The sequence below is a fragment of the Pavona decussata genome, unplaced genomic scaffold (genome assembly GCF_977016875.1).
Source record: "Pavona decussata unplaced genomic scaffold, jaPavDecu1.1 SCAFFOLD_426, whole genome shotgun sequence".
NCBI classification, from domain to species: domain Eukaryota; kingdom Metazoa; phylum Cnidaria; class Anthozoa; order Scleractinia; family Agariciidae; genus Pavona; species Pavona decussata.
Window position 1 is genome coordinate 515,001 of NW_028145783.1, and position 25,864 is coordinate 540,864.

At 39.8% G+C, this 25,864-nt stretch overlaps 2 protein-coding genes across 3 annotated transcripts; one reads left to right on the forward strand and one right to left on the reverse strand.

The window, feature by feature from the left end:
- Nucleotides 1-3,930: 3,930 nt before the first annotated feature.
- LOC146450779 (checkpoint protein HUS1-like) lies at nt 3,931-16,036 on the forward strand. 2 transcript variants are annotated; one of them, XM_085100015.1, is made up of 8 exons: nt 3,931-4,065; nt 5,018-5,145; nt 6,431-6,604; nt 7,493-7,600; nt 8,393-8,467; nt 9,055-9,154; nt 9,829-9,951; nt 15,558-16,013. In XM_085100015.1, exons 1-8 carry the CDS (start codon nt 4,014-4,016, stop codon nt 15,641-15,643), a joined length of 846 nt encoding a protein of 281 aa, XP_084956141.1. In that variant the 5' UTR covers nt 3,931-4,013; the 3' UTR covers nt 15,644-16,013. The 2 variants fall into 2 exon arrangements, 1 of the variants encoding a protein (XP_084956141.1); XR_014860221.1 differs by lacking the exons at nt 3,931-4,065; nt 5,018-5,145; nt 6,431-6,604; ... (2 more) ...; nt 9,055-9,154; nt 9,829-9,951 and adding an exon at nt 11,086-14,839 and having other exon boundaries at nt 15,558-16,036.
- Nucleotides 16,037-17,526: 1,490 nt separating this feature from the next.
- LOC146450780 (myosin-2 essential light chain-like) lies at nt 17,527-24,544 on the reverse strand. Its single transcript, XM_085100030.1, has 5 exons — nt 24,388-24,544; nt 24,169-24,303; nt 19,602-19,769; nt 18,278-18,355; nt 17,527-17,630 (listed from the first exon to the last, which is right to left on the reverse strand). The coding sequence occupies exons 1-5, from the start codon at nt 24,416-24,418 to the stop codon at nt 17,602-17,604; spliced, it is 441 nt and encodes a 146-aa protein (XP_084956156.1). The 5' UTR covers nt 24,419-24,544; the 3' UTR covers nt 17,527-17,601.
- Between the last annotated feature and the right edge of the window lie 1,320 nt (nt 24,545-25,864).

Here is a 25,864-nt window from a genome sequence, read left to right on the forward strand (position 1 = left end):
TGTGGGACGTTAAAGAACCCAGACACTAATCGCAAAGAGTAGGACATGGAGTTCCCGGTGTGCTAGTCTGGTCTTTGTGCTCTTTCATGACTTCATGGTTGGGTGGGTAGGATGATAGATAGGATAGCTGGATAGATAGATACTTTATTATAAACACCACTGCAGCCATAAGCTGAATTACGGGATATTTACAAATTCTAATAATAACAAAGAGAAAATAAGGAAATTATCTACATCTTATAGACATGGCTAAAAATAAAACTGTTCTTCAAACGCTCGGTCTTACATAGGGGGAGAGTGAAATCACTTTTGCGTCTCAGTGCATATTTACAACTCATCCTTTGAGGGAGGAGGCTATGGAGACTGTGGGTGGGGTTACAGACGATCTCGTCGAACAGATCGATTGAAATCTTTTCTCTCCTCTCATGAAGTTTCGGTAGGCCAAATGTTTCTAGTGCTACACTATATGACAGGTCGGGATAGATGATTCTGAATGCCCTTCTTTGGATCCGTTCCAAATCTACACTAATGTAGTTTGGTAGAGAACGATGGAATACAGGACTTGCGTATTCCAGGACGGGCCTAATACATATCACATAGAATTGCACCAGTTCACTTGGTGCCACTCCGGATCTCTTGAGTTGACGTAAAAAGTAGAGACGAGAGGAACATTTTCTAATTAGTTCAGAGCTGTGCATGTTCCACTTCAAATCGTGGCTAATGGTCACGCCTAGCAATTTGGCACCGGTGACTAATTCAAGGGGTTTGCCATTTAGGACTAGGGGTTCAAAATCGTGGTTGTTATTGGAGAATCCAATTCGAAGTTCTTTGCACTTGGCCTCATTCAGTTGGAACCCATCGAGACTCGCTTGTCTCGAAAGGTCATCCACAGCTTCTTGGAATTTGCTCAGCCTCTCACTACCCTTTTCTAACTATTTCGGAACAAGATGTATCATCCACGTATTTCCACATGTCAACTGGTGTGTCCAATTCATTAATCATGACAAGAAATAACCAGGGGCCTAATTTTGTTCCCTGGGGGACACCGGATGGCACAGAGCGCCATTCAGAGTGACAATCCTGAGCAAGTTTAACTCTTTGTTTCCGGTCCATCAAGAAGTCAACGATCCAACCTTTGACTTGACTCGGGATATCATATGTTGTTAGTTTTTGAACAAGAACACTGTGATCGATAAGGTCAAAGGCCTTAAGGAAATCAAGAAGGACTACTCTTGCCGTGGCACCATTTCCGTCGGTGTTAACAAGCCAATTATGCGTCATACTGACCAGGGCATGTGTAGTAGACGATTTGGGAATAGTTCCAAATTGTCGAGGGCCAATTCTTTGTAACACAGCAGGTTTAACGTATTTCTCAACAATGTGATTCTTCAGCGAGTTTAGACAGGATGGGCGTAAGGGAAATCGGACGGAGGTGCTTGTTAATGTCATTAATAGGCCTTTGTCTTGGGACCGGGACTACGTCAGCCTCTTTCCAAGATGAGTTCGCTTATGGACATATGCTTATGTAAACTGCATTTGAATATATATGAATAGAAAATGCGGTATATAAATGCATTACCATTATCATTACCCGGGCACAAGTCTAATGTTTCGCACGCGTTTTGCTGGGCCAACAATCGTCTCGTGTAACACGTCTGTCGCCATGACGGATTTCGCGTGCACATTGCGCTAACAATCGCCCCGTGTAACATACATTAAAAATCTACGCTGTGTTGCGTTAAAAATCGTCGTTGAGAATCGTTCCATGTAACATTATTTATCCGTTTTCGAGAAGATAAAACAAGGAGGAATCAGGAAAACACACTGGTGTGCACTTGACTTATAAAGTTCTCGCTATGCTTTTTTTTTTCTTCAGTTTTAATCTTTTGTAGTGGTCTGTGGTGAACATTTGGGCGGCTGCACAGATAAGAAGTCAAAACTGAGCGGGATGCTGAGACTTGTTGCCGTTTGACATTCACTAAAACTTAATTAAAATAGTTTTCTTCTCTTTTAAATTTACATCACGATCAGACGCAATACTCAAGTGCATTTTGCGTTATATATGTGATGTACAACGCCTATAAAGTAATCATTATCCTGTACGACATGTTGAAGGTTTTTACGGAAGGGCTCCACCCCCCCCCCTCCCCCCTCCCCTTACCGTATTCTGATAGACCTCTTGTCTACGGTTCGGTTGCTGCTCTATTGACAAATGAATTAAATGCAGTTTTTTCTTAGTCTTTTCTTCGTAAACATCTTAAGAAATGTTCGTGCTCGAGAATCATAGTCCCTAATATCCAACCCCCTTCTCCCCCAGCAGCAAAAAGATGCTCTCCTGTAGTGTATGAAACGATCTGATACGACTTGGAGATGGCAAGTGGGATTCGGGATTTTGATAAAAAAATATGTGGCCGTTTGAACATACCGAGAAAACCAAGTAAATTCGTTTTCTTTCTTTATTGTTATTATTATTCAGCTATTTATTTATTATTTTTTTGGTGCTGGAGTTCATTTTCTGACTTGACTAATTAAGTTCCCACTTTTTTCCTTCGGAGGAATTGGGTAGATTTAGGGCTCTGTGCGTAAGAGTTGATGCTGTGCTGGCCTTGTGTTGACTGTCATGATGGGAATTAAAATCTAATTATCTGTCTGTATGGGTGGGCTTTCTGTAAACATTAACAGTGATGACTCCATTTCTACGGGAGACCAGAGTGTCGAGGAAGGAAATCTTAATTATGTTCATGCAGCTCTGGAGTCCAACGGTTATCCACCTAAAGTTTATCCAAAACATACAGGCTAAAAAAACTCGATCCTCAACAACAAATGTATCCCCAGAGGAACTTGCTGGAATGTTTTTTTAAGATGGTCGAACCAACCGAATCACTTAAGTCTTTCGCTTCTCTCCCTTACATCAAAGGAGTAACTGAACCTTTGACACGTATCCTTAAAAAAACACGATGTCACAGTTGTAAACAAACCATTTACCACACTACAACAACAGTTCCCAGCTCCGAAATTTCGATCTTCCATGGAATCGCAGACCAACGTCGTGTATAAAATTCCCTGTACAAATTGTTCGTGGTGTTATACTAGGGAAACCGGCAGAGCTTTCAATACCCGAAAAAAAGAACATTTGAGGAATACCAAAACTGCGGCCAAAGGTTCTAGAATTGCTAATCACGCCTGGTCCAACAACCATGTCATTGATTTTGAAAACGCGTCAATTATTGACAAAGGCACCTTCAGAACCAGAAAAACATTAGAAGCGTGGCATACCAGTGACACCTAACGCAGATAATTCTTGCCCGTTACCTGGACAATACAACATTCTTTTTAACAAACATTCATGATTATTTACATTTTTATTATTTCGCAATTCACGTTTTAAAAAAAACTTCTCATCGCTTTCTTATCACTCATTTTACCCGTCGAGGACTGCAGCTCGGGCAGCCGAAAGCTCGTAGTTTTTAATCATTTTAGCCAGAGATCGCTTTCTTAAATTTTAACTATGTTTCATCCTGGCTAAGGCCCCTCAATATTTTTAAATAATAATAATAATAATAATAATAATAATAATAATAATAATAATAATAATAATAATAATAATAATAATAATAATAACAACTTGTTATGAGTCATTACATGAGTAAATTCTTTAATAAAAGAAAAGAATCTTGGATAGTATATTTATCAGAAATGCATGGGCTTTTAGATTCGGTATAAGAGGTTGGTAGGCAAAATGAGCTCCTAAGTCTGAAAATATTAATACTAAATACTATAAAAAAGTTAAACGTTTTGTTGTTGTTTCACTTTCAAACCACACGGATTTTCTGTCTATCCCCCTTCTCACCTCTGAGTGTTGTGAGTCTTGTGAAACCCGAATAAGATAGTCCATATTTTCCTTGAACGTCATAACCTGGAATGCATTCTGGGTAGTTTTCAAAATGGCGGTAGTTTTGAGTTGTTTGATTCCCAAGTTCCCCTGCTAGGATTTCTCAAAGCAGCTCGCCAGTATGCGGTTCCGAGCGAAGATTGTGGATATAAATTGCATTCAACATTTTACACGTGAGTGGCTGGGTCTTTTTCTCGTTTTTATTTTCGCATAAAAACGAATGAATTGTTATTATCCCCTCACTTGTTGCATGATGTATGAAGGTTGCGCGCTCCTGGAGATTTCTCTCGATAAGTGAACTCAAATACTTCAACTCCATTTTGTGGTTTCGAGCTTCTAAGCTTTATAATCTAGACTTCTCAAATATTATGTTTTAATTTAGTCAAGACATACAGCTAGTTTTCACATTAGAAATGTGGTTGTTATTTTGTGATTTAGAGTGCGTAAAATTCTGAAATTTCAAGTCTTCGGAAACGCGATTTCCGCTATTCTGAGGCAAAGTCAACGTGATTTAATGTCTCATTTTTTAAAGTTAAAATGCCAGTCTTTGTCATGAAAAATATAACAAACCTACGTAAAAACATCTTTTAGCTTTATTGAGGAGTAGAGGCTTAACTTGGTTATGAACTTTTTGCATTTAAGATTGACTGCATTTATTTAATATTTTTACAAGCTTTTGACGCTAGCTTTTTTAATTTAGAGGGTTTGATCGAGCACTCCAACACCCCCCCCCCCCCACCCCTAGATCCGCCCCAGCTTTAATATCAATTCACGTATGGTAGTCTTAATCCACTACTGAACTCTCAAAACTGACTGATGAAAGAACATTAAAGCATTTCACTAAGCAGATTCTACCTTGGCTCTGATATTGGTAACAATGGCAACAAGGACAGTGTAATATAATTGTAATATAAATGTTTATTGTTTTTTATCTATTGTACTGAATCGCGTTGTACGTGTGAAAAATAAAAATTGAAATTGAAATTGTGTGATGGAGGTGATGGTGGGGACTGTCAAAGATGATATTAAATGGCATTGATGGTGATGATCAATGATAATGATGATGATGTTGATGGAGCTAGTGATTGCAATATTTTATTTGCCATAATTTTCTTGCTTACACAGGGGTCTTAGGGACCATATCTCGGATGGCAAAGATGTGTGCTTTGCGTCTGACACCAACAAAGCTTTACTTTATTTTGACTGATCATGCTGCTGTAGGCGGAGTGTCAATTTGGTGTGAATTAACACAGGTAAGGTCAAAGAATGTTTTGCACATACAGGGATGGAAATAACAGTTGGCTACTGGACAATTTGTCCAGACCATATTTCCAAAATGTCCAACTAATTCACTATACGAAAAAAAAGATGGCAACTGGTAAATTTACCCATAATTCTTAGTGTACAAAAACCCTAAAAATAATCATAAAAATGTGTAGCATACATAATATTGTCAGTACAGGGATGAATTTCACAAAAAATATGACTTTCTATGTGCCTATTGGTCGTGTTAGGTTGGCATTGGTGAATGCGATAAAAAATACAGCTGCAATCTTTTGACGTTCTGTGGATTGTTATGTGTAATTTTCTCAGAGATCCCAAATTGCTTAATTACAGTGCAGGATAATTAAAGGGCTGAAAGCGTAACTGTCAAATTTTTTTGAGCCAATTTTTTTGTTTTGTGCAAACTGTCTGAATTTGACATGCGTCCTTCATCTTTGTTAGAGAACATCACTCAGGAAGTGAGTTTAAAAAACACAGAGCCCTCTGAGTTTTTTTTTAACCTACTCAGGGTTCGTGCTACTCCTTAAAGTCCTTGAAAAGCTCTGGAATTTAAGTTTAGATTTCAAGGGTGCTTGAAAAGCCCTTGAAAAGAAGAATTTTTGCTGAAAGTGCTTGAAAATACTGAATTTTTGTTGGAATGGGAAATAATGTAGGATTGTATCAAAGTAATTTAGGGATTGAGCGCAGATTTCAAAATCGGGGACATTTTATCCGGGGGAGCTTTTTTAAAGTTGCTATTGACCAATGAAACCATTTCAAAACATAGTGCAAGACAAAGTAAACTTGTTTTGAATACTTCTTGAAAACTCAGTTTTTAGTGCTTGAATACTCTTTGAATTTTATGTCCAAAACCCAGCACGAACTATGCTACTTCAAGGTGTTTGAAATTAGGTGAAACATGCTTTTGACTGTTTGATATGTAGTTCTTTGCGAACCCATTAATAATTCTTGAAGAAAATCAAAGCAAACACTCATCAAATTTTATGATAATTAAGATCACATGTATACAAACTTCCTTCATGGTGGTGATTTTCTCTGTTTTCTCTTCATGAATTATTAATGAATTTGAGAATTATTGCTTGAAAGGTAGAATTTACAAGTTCATCTTTGCCACCTGGGATTAAATTATCTCTTCTGCTCCCAACACCCCCTCCCCCTCCCCTCCCAAGAAAATCCAAATCACAAGACAGTGTATAATCTTGTAAAATCCTAGTCTTGTTACTAAAAGGAAGATTTTTTGTCTCCTTCCTTCAGAGCAATTTCTTTGATGAGTATCGCATTGAAGGGAAAGATGAAACCAATAATATATATCTTGAGTTGATGCCAGATAACCTGACAAGAGCAATGAAATCAGCCTCGAGTGCACAGGCAGTCAAAATTAAACTTACAAAGAAGCACACTCCTTGTTTAACATTTGAAATTACCCTGGTGAGTTTGTTATGTGTTACATTAAGACCATTGTTTGAGTGACAGTGTAGTTAAAATATGTAGTGCACTCATTAACTACCATTTTTTTCTGTTGTACGGCACGCAGTCAATCATGTAGTTTCTTTTTCTTAAAGTTTTTTTTTTATTGTGTAATGAAAACTTGTAAGTTCTTTTGTGTTGTTGTATATCACTACCAGACTTAAGTATAAGGACTGTTTGAGGTGACTTTGACTGACGTTTCGACAACCTGAGTGGAAGTCATCTTCAGAGTCAACTGAATTGTGGAACGTCAGTAGGTGGTATATATGTCTCTGGTTGTTAACCTGATTGGTCAACGGAGTCGAGATGTTATTGGTCATTTGTCAGTAAGCTGTGATGTTCTTGGCTGTGAAGACTGTAAAAAGTGATTGGTGTGTTTCGATCCGTATTTTTAGACTTAAGTATAAAATTAATAAGCATTACTGTAAACACATTTCTTTGATTTATACATCTACATCTACTTCAACTTTCATTTAGTTGGTAAAATCATGGAATATCACGCCAAATTAAATATAAGTAAGATTTAACAAATAATTGCAATGAAAACAAAACTATAATAAAATCAAAAATATCTTTCCTATGATAAACCTATCTAAAAATGATTAACTAAACTAGTTTGAAAGGAGCTTACTGATTTAGAGTTAACAATATTTACAGGCAGCCAGGTATAGATCTTGGAAAAAAATATATTTAAAAACCTCTTTCGTAATTGTAGGTATTCTATATTTGAATGCATGACTTTTTCTTGTCCTGGTCTCACTGTGTTAGAAATTAAGTATTTTTCTGAACTGATATGCATAAGATCATGGCACAATTGGTACACTGATGTGCCAAACATTACTCCTCCAGCCATCTCTGACAAGTCACACACGAAGTGTAGTACATGACGTACCAGTTGGGGTGATTCCCCAGAGAAACTGGGAGGAATACGATGAGCCGGCCATGCCTGATTTTGATGTGAGTAGTAATTTGATAATAGATCATAGGAACAGTTTTTTTGTTTCAATGTTTTTGAGATGATTTTATTGGTTAGAAGTAATAAGACCTGAGGAAGTCTGTGTTTGTCATGCTCATTGCTCGAAAACTCATCTGGGATTAAAAAAAAATGTGCTTAAAAGATGAACCCTAAGACCTCTAGGTCATGTACACTTTCCTTGTCTAGATTTTGTGTGGGCTTGTTAAGTAAATTGTCATTTGACCTTGTTTTTTATTTGCGGGGGGGGGGGGGGGGGATAGATAAGCTTGTTGGTGATGTTATTGGTCATTGGCCTTTTCTCCTACACTTCATCAATTAACAATGAAGGGGACATTAAACAAGCAATGCCACGGTCTATAATTCTGTGGAGCATAGTGGGCAAGAAGTTTGTTGTAAAAATTACTTCCAACTGGTGTAAATTAAAGAAATGTTAAAATAGTTATTGAGCCTTGTAAATTATCACACTACAGGCATTCGAGAAACAGGCGTCAAAGATGTTTAAGCTCATTCATGGTTTAAATGGTTGGCTGAGAGAAACTGCCATAAATGTATTTTATAACTGGTGTCTGATGGCAACACCTCATTACATTTGTAAAGTGCCCTTCAACATAATTATGCTACTTACTTGGCATGGCAACAAGCCAACAAGGTGTATCTAAATGACTCAACAACTGTGACGACACATTTCAAACATTTACACTTTCCCTGGCGTGGCAACAAGAAGTAGGCAGCTAATTTTTAGAACTTCAATTTAACTATCCTTTTCTTTGCAGGTAAGCATTTACATGCCACCCATGAAAGTGGTAAAAAATGTGACTGAACGAATGAAGAACCTCAGTAATTTCTTGGTAAGTGAAAGAGTCTCCTGTAGCTCAGTGGTTAGAGCATCCGAACTAGTAATCGGAAGGTCTTAGGTTCAACTCCTGATAGGAGCACTCGGATTTCTTTTTCCGAGTTTGCCTGTGTCATTACTGAATAATACATCATTCTCATTTGTTCACCACTTATAATATTACATCATCATATTTCCTTTCATTGCGCATATGCCACTCATCGACATTCCAATCCTAGCAGTATGCAGGATGTTTGTCCCATGAACCTAGTTTAATGGCCTTAGCTCCCACGAGTCTCCTGTAGCTCAGTGGTAGAGCATCTGAACTAGTAATCAGAAGGTTTTAGGTTCGACTCCTGTTGGGAGAACTTGGATTTTCTTTTTCTGAGTGTGCCTGTGTGCCACGTAGTCACACTCCTTGTCATTTAGGTTGAACCTCAGTTTATCTGGGGGTGGGGTGAGGGGCAATGCCAGGTTCACTTTCAGGGTTAGAATTCTTGTCTTACTACACTATCAACCAATCGGTGTTTATCGCTGTTGTTGGTGCCCATATTTATTGTAGTGTGTTGATCATTTGAACTTATTAATTATGCTCAATTGCAGATACTGTCAGCCAATCAGAATGGTTACATGACGCTTGGAATAGACACTGACTCAGCTACTGTGACGACGCATTTCAAACATTTAGATACACCTACATGGGGTAATTGTATAGATCTGTTAGTGTTCAAAGAGTGGATTACGATAACTTAATCCAGTGGATAAATCACTATCCAGCAGATAAAATGTACTCCAATCAATACCTTTAATCCGCTGAATATCAACTTACCCACTGGATAAAGTTACATTGTACATTTTGTGCACTAAACTCTAGTAGGTTTTAGACTTTTTATACCAAAGCTAATTTAATAGGAGGTTTGCCTCTGCTTTACAGTAGCAGTTCAACGTCTTCAATGTGACCAAATCCTTCGAAATTCAGCCTTTTGGAAAAAAGCAAATATGGATCTACATCTAGCGCACAAAATTTGAGGTGCATACAAGTTTGGAACGTTTGCTGACTTTTTGGGCAAACTGGAAAGCTACTTACAGTAAATCCTTCTTGCAGTAAATCCTTTAATTGTAGAATTGTCACTATACTTTGTAGAGTTCCTACAAGTATTCAATGCAGTGATTAAAATTAGCTTTTACTGAAATTTGCCCAGAAATGCACCTAACCCTGATTTTGGGTACTTTATATAAGACAGACCTGTTTGTCGTTTTCATATGACTTCATGTTTGACAGAATTATTTGTTTTTAGTAAGAATTTAGGTTAGGGGACACTTTGTGATGTCTATCAGACAGTTCATGCATCTCATTAGCGTGCATTTCTTTTGCAGAGGGTGAGTCATCTCAGAACCACAACCGTGATCCTGACAAGATGGCGGAGGCCAGGGTTGACATCAAAAAGCTTGCTACTTTTCTTCATAGTCAGCAAGTTAGCCCCAACAAAGTTATATGCAGTACGTAATTGTTTTTTTTTTTCCCTTTTTTGTGGCTTATTCACACGGTGAAAGTATAAATCAACTAGGAAAGCGTTACCGAACTCAAGCAAGGGAGTAGCTTTTTTCTCATAAGGTCCCGAAAAACTCGGGGAATTTTTTGTCACATCAAAGCTAAACTAAATTCTACGTCAGAGTCCTCGAAAATTCAATAGACATGCACCTTTCAAAAGCTCAATTTTCACTGGACCCTGATAAACTGCAGCTGCATTGTCGTTTTTAGTGCTGGGAGCATTGTTCTGTTGTTCGTTCTTTTGTCCTCTCCACCAACCATGTAAGACGTTGCAAACGGTGCAGGTCCCTGAAAATTCTGGAAATTGATTTTTGGGTCGATTGTTGTTTCAGTTCTTTTCCTTATAGGCAACGAAAGATCATTTCAAAATATCTCTGTTATCTCTGTGGTCTTGCATAACATGGTTCATTGTGGTTGGTGTGTGAAGGGTGATTTGTGGCCGGGTAAATGCCACGGATTTTGGTTATTTTATCGGGTCATTATCCTACAGGGAAAATACCAGCCGTGAAAAAAAAACATTGACCCATCCTACTCTTGGATTGTGAAATCCACGTAGAGCGATTTTCGATTGATACTTGAAAGTAATTTCGCGTTTACTTTGATTTTGCTTTCCTATGTTCTGTAAATGTTTAAAAAGCTCGTGCTACGTTCTTTGACTGTCAGAAAACAAACGAAAACTAATCGGCATTTGCGCGCGTTTTCCCGCGCTTGGCTGCGTTTTTTGTCCATTGTTTCCATAACAACACAATCAATCAATCAATCAATCAATCATTTATTTTAACACGTTACGTTTAGGAGTTTCTCTGTCAAAGTCAAAGTCAAACCCAAATACATTACGACCATTCAAATAGTGTCACACCGAAATTAAGGTTCTCTCAGTGCTTCAAAAGCGGCTGACAACGTAGTAGTCTATTACTTTGCTCTGCACTGGCGTGTTTTCAGTTTTTGCTTCAGCCAGACGAACTGAATATTAGACAATTTATACAGTACGCAGATTATGACAGCGTATCACTCGGTTGACAGAGAAGTGCCCGTTGTCCACTTTTCTAATATTATTTTTTTTCCATAGGTAAACAAAATTTTTGTTCCATAAGGTTTTGCATAAGGAAATGACTGTAAACAGACTTAAAGCAGACGTGTATTCAATGTACATAGGTTCATCTTTATTCTTTTCGAATAACTGGTGTCACTTTGCCTTGACTCTCTATAGGCTTGCACGTCTTGCACGCAAGATGGAAGGTTGGGGGCCGGCCGGTCTCGACCGTGTCCGTCTTTATGGTATTTACCGGTGTCTTAAGCGGGCTCTGTAAGAGAAAATGAATGAGCTTTTCGTCGGGACAAATACAACTGCCCTTTCGTTTTCGGCTCGATAAAAATGCGGGGAAAAAGGTCAGCATGACAGCAATCGTTTTTGTAAAGCCAGAAACAACTTCTAAAGGATTCCGTTTCCTAAAATTTTTGCATCTTCAATATTCAGCTGAAGCACCCGAGCAGATCATACTGTATCAGCTTACACAAATATGCCTCAAAAACAGCCAAAAATGACCTGGGAACACAGGATACAGCATTTCGCTAGTATTTTGCATATATGTTCTGGTTGGGTGCACCAGATTCTTTGTTGACACCCACTGAGGAGACTGAAACGGCAAATGTGTCAGAGGAGAGTTGGCAACATGTTTCTTTCATTTAAGAAAGACAAAGAGACAAAGCATCTTACGAATACTTTCTCCTTTCCCGATCACTCGGCCTCTCACCTCTTACTCTCTCCAGTCTTCTTTCTTCCTCCCCATTCGGTGACTTCTGCACAGTCGATGTCAGACATACGGACTGATGCAGATCATATTTGAGATCTAAAGAATACAGCTTCAAATTCCTGCATCTCGTTAAACCATTGAAGCATTTTTATGTCGTGCGAATTGCCAGTTGTGACGAAGAACACGATGCATATTCAGTAAGAATTGGACAGGATGACCTCGATTATAACAGCCGTGTTTAAAACCACCATCGGCTTGCTGGTCAATAAAGGAAGAGATAAAGCAGCGGCGAAGCTGAAAGAAGGCGACGTAACAGATCATTACTTCCGCAGCTTGATTGTGCGTGAACTCGATGAGATCAAGTCGAAGTTAGAAGGGTTAGGAAGAAAAGATCTTTTGGCGAGTATCAGCTTCTTTAAAGAGGGGATCATTATTTTGTACGAGGTGTTTGAAACTGCGAACTATCAAGACAGTGACAGAGTGGCAGTCGCTGCACAGGCAGCATCATTGAGAATGGAAGACCAGCGGCCGACTTTAGATGTCAGCTTTCAATTAACAACAGCTGGTTTGAAAGCAGTTTCGCTAGCTGAGGGTTTTAAGAATTTGCGACTGGGTGATTTAGATGAGTTGGCCAAAGAATCGCTTTCTGACGCAAAAGGAAGATTCCAAGAGGCCCGCAGGAAGGCCACCGAAGCCTTCGGCAATGAAGGCTTAGACCCATCTGATCGCCTTTTAGCTATGATGGTTCGCGTTATGGGAACTATTTTGGAGAAAGTAGACAATCCGGCGAACGCATTAGCGACATGCAGAGTTTGTTTGGAAGAGCTGCATGCCATGCCAGCTGTTCAGAAGAGTTTTAATATTGAGTTAACGGGTGGAATTAAATCCTGGTTCAATAAAGCTGAGCGGAAAGAAATTGTCACTGAAGTATGTCAAATGAATCACGTCATCTATGATGTCACGCAAATGGTTGCCTCAAGAAGTAAACGTCGTCTTACCTGGCCTTGCATTGATACCGGAATTCAGAAAATCGAGCCTTTGAGGGACGTAAGGATATCTAGATATCTTGGAGCAGAAAACCACGGACATTACCGTCAAAGTATTGTCATTTGGGCAGGGTGGTGCCAAGGAACACAAGCTAAATGACGTGGAAGGCATCAGCACAAATTCGAAAGAACACGTTATTGTTGGAGACAATGGATCCATAGACCGTAGCGTAAAAGTATTTGATGCTGATGGCAAGTTTATGCTATCTTTGTTTTGTTTTGGTGGGGATGAATGTGCAAAAGCTTGCGAAATCCTTGATGTGGCCACTGACCAAGACGACAATGTCTACGTGCTGGCCGATCTTCTATACAAGAGGGGTAGGCTTGTCTGTGGCGTGTGTGTATTTGACAAGGACTACTGTCAAAGTCACTGTTTTGATCTCAGAGATAGTTTTAAAGGCTGGGCGCTTTCAGTAGAAGAGACCAATAAACGGATTTTCGTGTTGGGGTTTCATCAGGAAGTAGGATGTTCGGTGGAAGTGTACGAAAGTGGTGGGTTCTTTATTTGCAACTTTGTTGTCCCGAGAGCACACCCGTCTATGTCGGACATCACTGTTGGCAACGAAGACAACATTCTGCTTTTGATCAAAGACTGCGTTAAGATTTATACTACTTTTGGAGTCCTTTTACACGATTGGTCAGTTGATGTGGTTGACACAATAAATTACGACTCTTCATTGTCTTCCCAGAGATTTTATTCAGCAGGTGAACACGTCTATATAGCTAAAAATTCTGTGCGTGATTTTCAAATGCAAAATCTCACTTTCCTTGTATCTATATACACGAAAGAAGGTGAGTTTGTACACAGCATACACCTGGATTCACCCAAATCAGCCTTCTGCATAAAAGGGATAACTGTGTCCACTAAAGGACGTATTGCCATAGCACATAGCCGTCTTCCAGAACGTGATCAAGGAGAAGTTCATGTATTTTAAGAAAAAACAACAATGAAAACTGACTACGAAACACTTTGTTAACTTTTGCATATGGCCATTATAATGGGGTTAGAAGGGCGTACTGGGGGTACCGTTGGAATTAACGGAGGCTTTTTGGTGATGAACACGGTAGTGACAACAATTTAAAGAATGTCTAAATGTTGGTGTGCCATTTCCAACATTTTCCGGAGTATAGATGTACCAGCCTCTTTGTAAAAGTAGAATCTTCTTTACTATAGCTTCAAACTGGTGACTCTAAGTTTTCAAGGAATTCTACCCACTTTACGGATGATTAATCATTTTCAAAACTCGTATTTTCTGGGGTATGCTACCTTTGATAATTTCAGCAAGACATCCAATCCTGCAAAAAAGGGTGTACGTAGACTGGAAGTGAGTTGCTCAGTTGTACATAGTAAAAATTGTATTTTTTTTTTGTTTGTATTTTTAGAAAAGCCATCAACTTGTAATGTGTTGGTGAACTCAAACGACATGAGCAACAGATACTGCAAATGTTTAATGAGTATACTTGAACTATAAAATAAAACAAAACGCTTGGAGGCGTCCACGCGGGATATTTTAGTCGATGCAAGCAGTAACTATAAATGGCTTCCCACAGTGGCAATCTGTTTATACGTACAAATAAAATAATCAAAGGCATTTATTCGGGTGAGCTCGTAGATAGAATGAGGTTTCACTTGGTACTTGAATGCTTCAACTGAACACTTAGATGAGAAAGTGTTTAAACCTTGTGCCCTGATTTGAAATATTTGCTGAAAACATTGAAGAAAATGTAAGGGAATACAGTTGACTCCCTTTATTGCGGACACCCTCGGGACCGCGAGTTAGCGGTGTCCTTAAAAGCGAGAGACCGTAATAGTGGGAATTTATTTTAGTCAAACGTCTGCAATTTATTTTTACCGGGGATTTAGCTACTGTCCGTATTATCGGGATGTCCGTAATAGCGAGGTGTCCGCAAGGCGAGAGTTAGTGTAAGCTGAAGCTGTTAATGTAATGTTACATAGTTGCGGAGGCCAGAGTAGACGTAAAAAAGCTTGCTGCTTTTCTTCAGTTAGCAAGTTAGCCCCAAGAGAGTTATATGCAGTAAGTTCTTGTGTTTTCCTTTTTCCTGCGTTTTGTTCACAAGATGAATGCATGGCACAACTGGGAAAGCGTTGCAACTAATCGTCAATGGCGCGTGTTTTCCCTCGCTTGACGGGGGCCATTCATATGTACATGCTTTTCTGATTAGTTCGTTTTATAGTTGTGATTGATATGTAGCGTCATTGGTTTTGGCTTGACAAAACCCACTGGAAATCCACTATAAGCCATATCTTTTCAATAGACTCTACAGTAGGTAGTGGGACGCACAAAATCGGCGAGCAGCGCGCGTTAAGCGTGGACGGGGAGACTGGGCATCCCCATGCCATCCCCTCCCTAGTACGTACTTGGCTCGCTCTGCTATCGAATTTTTTCCAGTACAGGAGCCTTCCTGTCCATTTGCAAAAAGAACGAACAACAGAACAATGTTTCCATCCCTAAAAGACAATGCAGCTGCAGGTTATAAGGGTCCCGTGAAAATAGAGCTTTTGAAAGGTGCAGGACTACTGTCAGAGGTACGGAAGATACCGTGGTTCAGTATCCTGCAAGAGATTGTGGAATTGTTACGTCCACCTTTTCTGCGCTGTGTGTGTAAGTTCATTACATTGCGATGTCAAGCGACCTTTCTAAGCCCTACTTATGAAAACCTGCCAGAGTGCTGTTGGGTTTGAAGTATGAATTATTCTAAGCATTTAATTCCCTTTATTTCTATCTTCTGTAGACATCGTCCATGGGAAAGCCGTCCAGTTTTTGTTGCTTCACGAGGATCTTTCACTTCAGTATGTCATTCCAGCTGTTTCTTTATGAAATGATGCCTGGCTGGTCCGCGCTTCAGATGTAAAATAACCATGATATACCCAGCTAAAAACACCACACAGACAGTTCTGAATTTTCATTGACGTCATCGGTAGCTCGTCGCCGTTAGCTCACTGGAAAATCATTGTTAGCGTCTTGGTAACTCCTCTAGCTTATCGGAAACTGTTCATTAGCTTATCGCCGGGTGACTCATCTGTAAACTGTGGACTACCCATCGTCAATCCGTCTTCAACTCATCGATGATTCGTCACGTCGTGCCAAGATCATAATTATATTTATTTCACTGGTTTATAGTGTTTCCAATTAGCACTGCAGTGGTAAATACGTGTACTTCGACACTTTAATAAAGATTTTATTATTATATCATATCGCTTGGTTATGTTAAAGATCTTGCCTACTAATACAGAAGTATTTTTGCGCAGTTTAAAACTATGCGGGAAAAGAAGATCTTAGCAAGAGATTTTAAAATCCAAAAAGAAAATAGGGGGTAACCACGCATTTTTCAGAGGTAATTAACCAACAATAATTCTCAAAAGCGTTAAAATATATGACAATGAATGGCTTTTTTTTTTCCAAATTGTTGCTTAATTATCTCTGAAAAATGTGTGGTTACCCCGGTTTTCTTTGTGGATTTTAAGAACCCTTCCTAAGATATTCTTTTCTTGCAAAGCCATGAACCGCGCAAAAATACCTTTGTATTAGTAAACATGGTAAAAACCGTCCTAAAGAAATCAGGGTTTCTCAGATTGTCCCTAGATGCGCAGAACATATGCGCAGAAGTAAAAAGAGGCACCATTCTTGATATGGTTGCTTATTGTCTACTCATCGGTTACTCATCATCATCATCATCATGATCATTTCTTTATTTAACCTCGGATTTTAGAGTAGCTTATGCAGCTAATATCTCCGAGCATTTACCCACCCAACCATGAGAATATACACACAAAGACCAGACCACAACACCGGGAACTACGTCCCCTACTATTTGCGAACAGTGAGTGGGTTCTATACCGTCCACAGAGTTATTTACGAACAAGGGTTGTGAGATGGGGCCGATAAGACTAGAAAGTCTAACCATTTGCAGAGGTCATTAAAAAGGCAGCACTTTCTCCTCAGTTATTTAAAGACCCTGAGTGTTGGTCCGGCCGGGGTTTTTGAACCCGCGACCTCCCGCACAGTAGTCCTGTACTCTACCAACTGAGCTAACCGGGCGGCGGTTCATCGGCAAATCGTTGGAAACACATCTGCTGGATGTGATTACACTGGACAAAGGAAACATGCATGAACCTGTTTTTCTTGTTTCCCTTCTAATTCATCTTTTCAGCTTTCCATCATTTTTTTTTATGGCAAATCAATCAAACCCGCACGTGATAAGGCAAGTCATCGACTGTAATAACGAGCCAATGAGTTCTAAGTAAACATGTTGCTGACAGGATAGCTCAAACTGAAGCAAAAAGCCGTGGTCACATTAAATATGGTTATATCAGCAAATTTTCCACTGCAATGCTTACCGGCCACTCCCTTTAAAGCAAGATTCGGCCAATGCAATACTGTTAAACCGAGGCTAGGTCAAAAGAGGTAAGAAAGGTCGAATTCGATTAAGCCTGGTTTAAACGTACGACGCAAGCACAAGCATAAGCACGAGAAACCTACATGTAAACTGGTGCGACACAAGCATAAGCGCCTTGTGCTTGCGCTTGTGCTTATGCTTGCGTCGTTCCGGTTTACACGTACGACGCAAGCTTAAGCACAAGCACAAGAAAATGGAACGATTTCCATTCTTCTGTGCTTGTGCTTGCGTCGTACCTGGCTTTAGAAGTGAAGTCTAATGTGAAGGGAGTTAGGAAACTTAAAAAAGGCACGGAACAACTGAATCGCAATGTCACCTTTTTATTTCCTCACACAGCTTGATTAATATACGTATTTATACTACAGAGTGACGCCTTTGTCTAGTTGGACATGACCATGTTGACGAAGTCTGTGGAAGAGAAAAGGTAACAAAAAAAGTTAAAAAAAACCCCAATATTTTTGCGTTTGTGCATGCGCTATTTGCATTGAGCTCAAAGGAATTATCACAAAAGTAAAGTTTAAACTCTTGCTAGGGCGGTGTGTTTTTTGTTTAATGTTTACGGAGCATAAAGAGCGTGTAGGTGATAACATCACTGAAAAGTCTTGGATGATGGCGTCACAAAATCGGTATCGATACCAAATATCGTAATCGTATCGGATCGATTTGAAAAAAACTGAAATGGGTCCACCCTTGGCCTTGATTAACACTATATCTCGAAATCCACTTCACAAATACGTAAATATGAGTACCTGTGTCCGATCAGTGCAAAGCAAACGAAACAAGCAGCAGAAAACAATACAAATTCAAAACAAAACTAAAACAATACTCCATTAACACAAAAAATACAGTGTGCTGTAGTACTCGCAGAAAGACCCCAAATATAGACCCGATGACCCCTTCCCTTTCGCAGACCTACGAAGCAACTCTCTTTCGGTCCACTTTGGGGGAACCCGCTAATTATCAGTACCGCGGTCTTTCTTCTTCGCCCCTCTCCACGAGGTGGGAGCGGTAGGGCTGGGGGGGGGGGGAGGGGTGGAGGGTTACTAGTGACTTGCCTGCGGTGTTTATATATCCGGAATGCTCTCCGACATCACCGAATAAAACGTCAACCTCGTGATCTCTGAGCTTGTTACCTGTGAAAAGATGCAGTGAGTTAGCAAAGTTATATCCTCTTGCTTTTGATCAAGACCCTGTTCAAGCGGCGTCATGGAAACGTGGCTAAAAGCTGAAAAAGCCTCCTCGACTTTTCTCGTTTAAAACTACAAGTTATCCTTTCAACTTGATTTGTTAGTCCACTTTTGATGTGCTTGAGTTCATGATTTGGTTGCTTGTCTGGATGGTACCAGTGCAAACCCCTGCGATAAAGTCAAATTGTTCAGCGCTCTTGTTAACTCTACCATGCACGAATCACTCGATTACCTAGGTACCCCACCCGTATAACCCCCACCCTACATCGTGTGGAAGAAATTAAACGACTTATTGGGGCAAAGGTGTCAGTATTGTTTAAACTGTTCTTATCTGATCTTTTCTATACCAAAAGTAGATAATTTTTGTCGTTGTTGTTGTTGGTGGTGCTGGTGGTGTTATTAATTCTCTCCTTCGCAGAGGCTCTTACATATAAAAGGAGCGAAAAGTTGGAAATAGGGAAAACGTGGCGAGGGGAATGACGGGTAGAGCACGAAAGGCCTCGTTTCAATCTTCTCCCTTCCCACCGTTCCCTGCGCTCCTCATTATTTCACTCTCTTTAGTCCCTCCATCTCTCACTGGTCTCCGAGGAGAGTGTCATTGACACAACTAACAGTCCCATTTTCAGAACTACTCTCAAAAGAGAGGCTATCCTGGGCTCACACCACTCACCGAGGAACTACTTAAATGGACAGGTGCAAACATTCCGTATGATGGATGAATCTTGTCTTGTCTAGTCATGTCTGTTAAGAAAAATTTGTATGTGCACAAAGAACATTTTCAGCCCGTACTGCCAAGATACCGGCATCTTACAGTGGGATCTCAGTTAACTGCCCAAAACGTGGCCAGCTCGCTTACGAGGCTGGCCCGCCGCCATATTTAACAGGCCCAAAGGCTCCGTGCCTGCTATGGAAATATTTTTGCCTCGCCAATTTTTGCCAGGTTTACTTTGTTCTTTCCATTGACCCTGTAGCTACTACTCCTGCACCACTTAAAAGATCTACTTTAATTTCTTGAATGAAAATAAATATATAGAAATGCCTCATCCGTCCCTACTTAGGATCAGAAATGTGTCCTTCACCTCCCCCTCACCCATCAGTGCAAGCCCTCAAGGGTTTTATGATAATGAACTAATCTTGAGGGAGATCCGGAAGCGAGATAGATCATAAGCCAATCAAATGTCGCCTTACTCACCCAGTGCAGTTAACACGTGACGCAGTTCCCCGGATGAGACCTTGCCAATGCTGTCCTTGTCAAACACACCCAACGTCTCTATGAACTGCTCAGCTGTCACTTGTTTGTCATTCTTTTTCTCCTTCATAAAAATGGCAAGGAACTCTTCAAACGAGATGCGACGGTTACCTAAAAACAGGACCACAGTATAAACTACACAGCACTGAAAGACCAGAAAGACTTAAGAATCACGTTTACGGCAAATGAGAGATTCGCGTTTATGTTTCCTTGAAATAATTAGTACATTCATGAAAATAGTGTAAAACAACTCTGGACTTTCGTGCTAACGCAAAACTACTCAATTTTACTGAGAAACTGGAAAGAGCGAGCGGCAAACATGGCAAATATAGGATAAACATGGTCACGTGGTCATTTCTGCCTGTTTACCGTAAACACAATTCTAAACCTCTCCACTGAGTCCACCCTAGTCCCAGAATTTTTTCTTCCACACATTTATCAATTAACACGTTCCAAGGCTTACCATCCAACGTTTAACGTGCAAAAATCCCCAAATAGCGTCTTTAACGAGGCAGCCATTTAAAACCACAAATAGATAAGGGGTGCGGTTTGTTTTTTAAGGAACTGCGGCTACGTTGGCCGGGAAGTGAAAACGAATATATTTGGTTCTCATTAACTGAGTGGCAGAAGCTTGTGCACAATGGCTCTGCGAAAGTAGAGTCAAGATGGCCGGAGGAAGGTCAATCAAGCCGGAAACAGGCAGTCTTGGCGCGGACGGCTTGATCCCCTTGGATCTGAGCGGCCTGTATATCAACTGAGCTGATAAGTAAATTGGCCACCGCAAAGAGATTAACGAGCTGACGTTTTCGAGCACGCGAAACGTCAGCTTGTTATCTCTTTGCGGTGGCCAATTTACTTATCAGTTGGATGGCAAACCTGTGTTCGCTTAGACAAAATTTAATGATCCCATCTGAGAGTTATTCAGCTTTCTTAGGCCTAATTTATCAGTGGATTTATGCGTCATATTAATTTCATTCTTGTTTCCTGATACTATTGAAGTTACGCCATCCCATGAAAATGTTTTTTTCTTTTTTGCCATCGCCCGACCCACCCAATATTTTTGAAGTTAAAAGTATCTGATCTGATTGATTGTCTGCTCTCTTTTCCCGCGTTTCAGTTCTCTTTGCTTATTTTAAAAATGTGTTTCGTGGCTCTGACATCTAAATTTCCTCTCATAACGAATTCTTCGAACATCTCAGGAATGATACGTGCTTGTTGCAAAATGGCAGTCAGGGGGAAATTATAATCAAGGTTCGCTTGGATTTACTGATTTACTTGTTGTATCAGTTAAAATGGAAAAAAAAACTATTTTGTTAGTCGACAGTTTTATTTTGGTCTATTTTCAATTTTCGAAACCAACTGTAACTTAACCAAGGCCCATCATTAAACTAATCTTCTTAGCTAGCTAAGCTAAAATGCTGCTTGTTATCGTACATAGGATGATCTCCAAATCACGTAAGTTGATTTTTCCACCCCTGCTGTACTTTACGATCGTTCAACAATGCAGAATTTACCATCCATAGCGTTCATTTTGCAACAAAGCCTTGTGTGGTGTTTGAACAGATAACAGCTTGCGTGCGAAAAGTGTCGCGTTCTCGCCAAAAGTCCTTCTAATTTTGCAACCATCATGATATCTATCGGTGTTTAAAGCTTATCTTGGACATTTTTCAGTCCATCCTTGATAACACGTCGTTTCCACGTACGTCCATTTCCGAGGGCCAGGAGTTCGAAAGCCGATTTAAAACACTTAACCACAGATTTCCGTTAAATTGAAGAAAGATCACCGAAGATCTTAAAGGGTCTCTAAAAGTCTCGTTAAGTAAGAGGAAAAGTCGAAATTGATTGATTCATTCTTTCTTTTGTCGGTCGTTTGTTCGCTCTTAAGTTTGTTTATTTATTTTCTTATTTTTTTGTAAAAATATGAACCTGATTAGTTATTGATCTGCGCCCGGTTGTTCGAAAGCCGATTAACGTTAACCGCTGATTAAAAATTAACCGAGGTTTTCATCTCGCTTATTTTAAATGTTTTCAAGAGCTAATTTTATGCTAACGGTAAAGAAAAGTCAAAACTAAAGGGCAAAAATCTTTTGGAAGAATCTTTATTGATTAGTCATTAAACTTGAATCAAAGTTTATGTTAACCCAGGATTAGCTAAACCGGGCTTTGAGCAACTGGGCCCTTGACTTGAATTGTAGCTTAACACTGCTTTGAACAGCCGGCCGGGCCCCTGCAGGTAGCTTGCGGGTCCCAGTATAACGCCCTGTGTTCCATGAGATTCTTTAAAAACGGTTCTACAACTCAAAAATCATCCCTAAAAACTAGGAAGGGTCTGAATGACTTTGGTGTTTTAAAGTAGCACAAAAAAAACTTGAAATTTCTGGTCGTTGTCATACTTCATAACTCAGGGAGGTTTCTTTGCATTTCTCTGTATTCATTCGATTTTATACTATTTGATTCTGAGAAAATAATTTTGTTTACTCATCCTGTTAGATTGAGGACTGGGAAACAAAATTAGCTTTCAGGATCTACATTTTTTTAAAGCATTGCAAGCTTTCGATTTCTTCGCGGAACCTTTTTCAAGATTCGAAGGAATCGATTTCAAGCTTGTAATGCTCCGGAAAAATTTTTTAGACATGCCTCTTTTTGAAAGCTAATTTTGTTTTGCTATTTCGGATTCTGGTTTATGGGTTCAAAGGAGGATCGGGAGTCCATTTACTAACAATTTTTACGCTTCCGGTGTCGGCTTTTACAAGCTGGACCTTATTATAATTGTAAATGCACACAGAAAAAGCATCTCAAGTCATAGAAATGATTTGAAGACAAATCGCCGAGATCGAGAAACGTCGCAAAAAAAAACGTCAAATTAAACTTGGCTGCGTCCCCATCAACAATTATCCTTTATACGCCTTTTATTTATACATAAACTGTATCAATCATCATTGTATATCTCCAGATTCTTCGAACATTGGATCGAAACAGCAGCACAGTAAGTATTCGTTATTTACTTAATGCTGGTCATCTGGGTGTTACCTGTACACAATGGACTGTTGACAGAGTTACATTTTTCCAAAATGAACTGTTGGCGAAACAATATATGGATTTATCAAAGTAAACGGTTCTATTTGGCGGACCCAAGCGAAGAAAAAAGGTAATAATACCAAACTGGAGGCACGAGGTTATTTTTAATAAACCAGCCGCTTTGAATATTCAGTATCTGTAAGAGATAACACTCGAAGCGATTAATGCGAAATCAGCTCAAGAGGGGCATGGCCCCAAAATTGCAGTCGTTCCCTAAAATGTCGTCTTTTTCTCAAAGAATCTATCTAAAACCAAATAAGCCTACAAATCAGCTCGCTTATCACACACAAAAAAGACGAGAAGATCTAAGGGTACAACAAACTAAATATGGAATGGTCTTAAGATCGAAATTGTACTCAAACAAACCAATAGGAAAGATAAGAATTTAATAGCAGGTCATACCTAATTAACTGCCACGTCTCAACAAGCGCTGATTTCAATAAATCTCAGTCTAATTTGCACAATAAAACTTTCCGCGGCTGTGTAAAAGATAGTTTATACTTCAAATCAGACAGTGCAATTTCAATCAATTTCGTTACCCGATTGCCAAAACAAAAACGCGTCGCTTTTGAAACATAATCTTCGGGATGACATTTGCCTGTTGCAATACTGATCGATGGTTTTTCAAGGGTATTCATTTCGACGATTTTGTCTATGAGCACGCCAAAATATGCTAAGCATTCGTACTCATAAGCGTAAAAGAATTAAACGTAGTTATGATAACTTTAAAATTCATTTGTAAAGTAAATTGAAAACGATTCAATTTCTTTGGAAAGTGTGGTACATATTTTTAGAAACAACACACACACACAATACTATACTTGTTATTTTAAAACCTATGGTTTCATTACGCCGTATCGTTTTCACAGCTGAGAAAATTCTAAAAGGTTGCCTCGCTTCACGCACACAGTCCAATACACAAACGAAAACAACGACAAGCATATTTTTTTAGGCGCTGCATTTGCGTGACAAAATACTCCACTGAGGAAGGTTAAATTGCACAAGAACTGAAGGATTTGCTCATTTATCACTGGACGGAAAGAGGCTTAAATCAGTGAAACTTGGCATAAAACAGTTCCAAAGCTTTGACGTCCCGGTTGTTTTTATAATGACTGTAATCCGCCCAAAGGGTTGCAACCACATTTTATATTTATATGTCATAATAATTACACTGGTTAATTTTTAAACATCTCTAGCGCTCCGCTCGTACGTAATTCAAAATCTGCGTCACTGATAGAGAGAAATAGTAATCGAAGTAACAAAATAGACAAATTGAACTCTCCGCATAAATAGTATTCCTTCATAGCGTTGATCTTCGCCAATAATACACACAAATTCCCGCGAATAGTACTAAGACAATTCAAAGAACATAACCAGCCAAAATGTTCGGCTACCTCTGAATTTACGCAGAGATTTTCGCTTAATCACTTACCAACGTCTTTCTCAATCTTGCGAATATCTTCATCATCAGGATTGAGGTTTAGCGAGCGAAGCAAGCTGCCGATCTGATCCCCGTCAATCTTCCCGTCGCCTTGGTTGTCAAACAGAGTAAACGCGTCCCTATACTCTAAAAAAATAGCAAAGGCGTTAACTCCTCAAGGTTGTTATGTTAATTGTGGACAAGGGAGGACCCAAGTAATAGATTATTTACCATCCATCTCTTCTTGGGTTGGTTGAGCCATGCTGGCGTTCGGCGAACTGGTCTGTGAGCTGTGGTTAAAGTTACTTGCGTTAATGAATAAAATGCTCAATTAGACAAGGAAGTCCTGGAATCACGGGGTGAGGTCACTCTGGCACGCACATAAAATTAAACCCAGGGTCGGGTGAGTAGGAGAGTACTGATCAAGTAAAAATGCCCGGGGGCATTCCCCTCTATAAGCCATGTCTGCACGTGCGTCGCCAAAGGGTACGGTTTTTTTTTTAGCCGTTTTTGGTTTCAAAATGTGTATAGATGTTTTAAAACAATTTTGGTCTGAAAGTATGAAAATGGGTGTAGATTTTACGGAAGGGGGATGAATTTTAGAGCAGAGGTCAGGTCTGAAAAAGGTACCAGAAAAATACATATTCTGGTCTGAAATCGGGAGTCAGGATTTGGAGAATCGAGCCACGCACCTCCACCAAAAATATCAAGGAGTATCCCTCCGCCTCCACCCCCATCCCGGGCAAAAGTGTAACACCGCAGACTTTGCAATCACTTTTTCTCCCCCGGGGCCCGTTTCTCGAAAGTCCCGGTAACTTACCGGGCCCGATAAGTATATTTTTGAATGTTTTTCGCCGATTACACAGCGATTACAGACATGGTACTTGGCCAATGTTTTCATAGAATTATAAGATTTAAAAATTTAGTATACAAAGCTAGCTGACTTCTGTTAAGAAACATTTGTCGCAAAAGACACTTACCGGGCCCGGTAACCGGGACTTTCGAGAAACAGGCCCCTGAAAGTTTAACCAGGAGTGAACATGATTTTGTTGGATGTTTTTGCCGTGTCACGGCTATCAACAGTCATTTAATGTTAGTTCCAGTGCGTTTATTGAAATGTTTTGTAGTTTGCTTCGAACCTTCTCCACCTTCTTCAGTTGCAAAGGTGTTGTTGCTGCTGTTGTTGTTGTTTTACTTGAGTGTATACAGAAGCGTCGGCACGTGGAGTCTGCTTATTAAATTCCATTCCTAGGGTTGCAGACTTCTGGGGATGAGAAAGAGAGAAAGTGCGGTCTGTCGTCCGGGTTTTCTCGATCTCCTACTATGGGACTAGCCCAGACCAGACCAAGGTAAATAAGCTCGATCACCAGCCGCTGTTCTGGGAGGGGGGTGGGGGGGGGGGGGGGGAAGATGGGTGCGGTCATATCAATTACCCTGCTAGCAGAGTGTTTCTTTGTGGCAAGTCTTTAGCTAGGCTTGATGGGCTCATTTTTCCAACCAGCGGCTGGTAATAGAGCTTAGTCTTAAGCATGTAAGGCGAAGTCGCTCGCGTCTCTGGCATTTCGCATAGTCGTCTAACAAGGGTACATATACATAGATATGTTACTTACATCTTCCCTTAGATAACAAGGCTTTTTCAAAAACTTCGCCAATGAAATTGGGCATATAATTTAGGGTAGATTCATCAGACTCAGTAAAACTTTAGTAT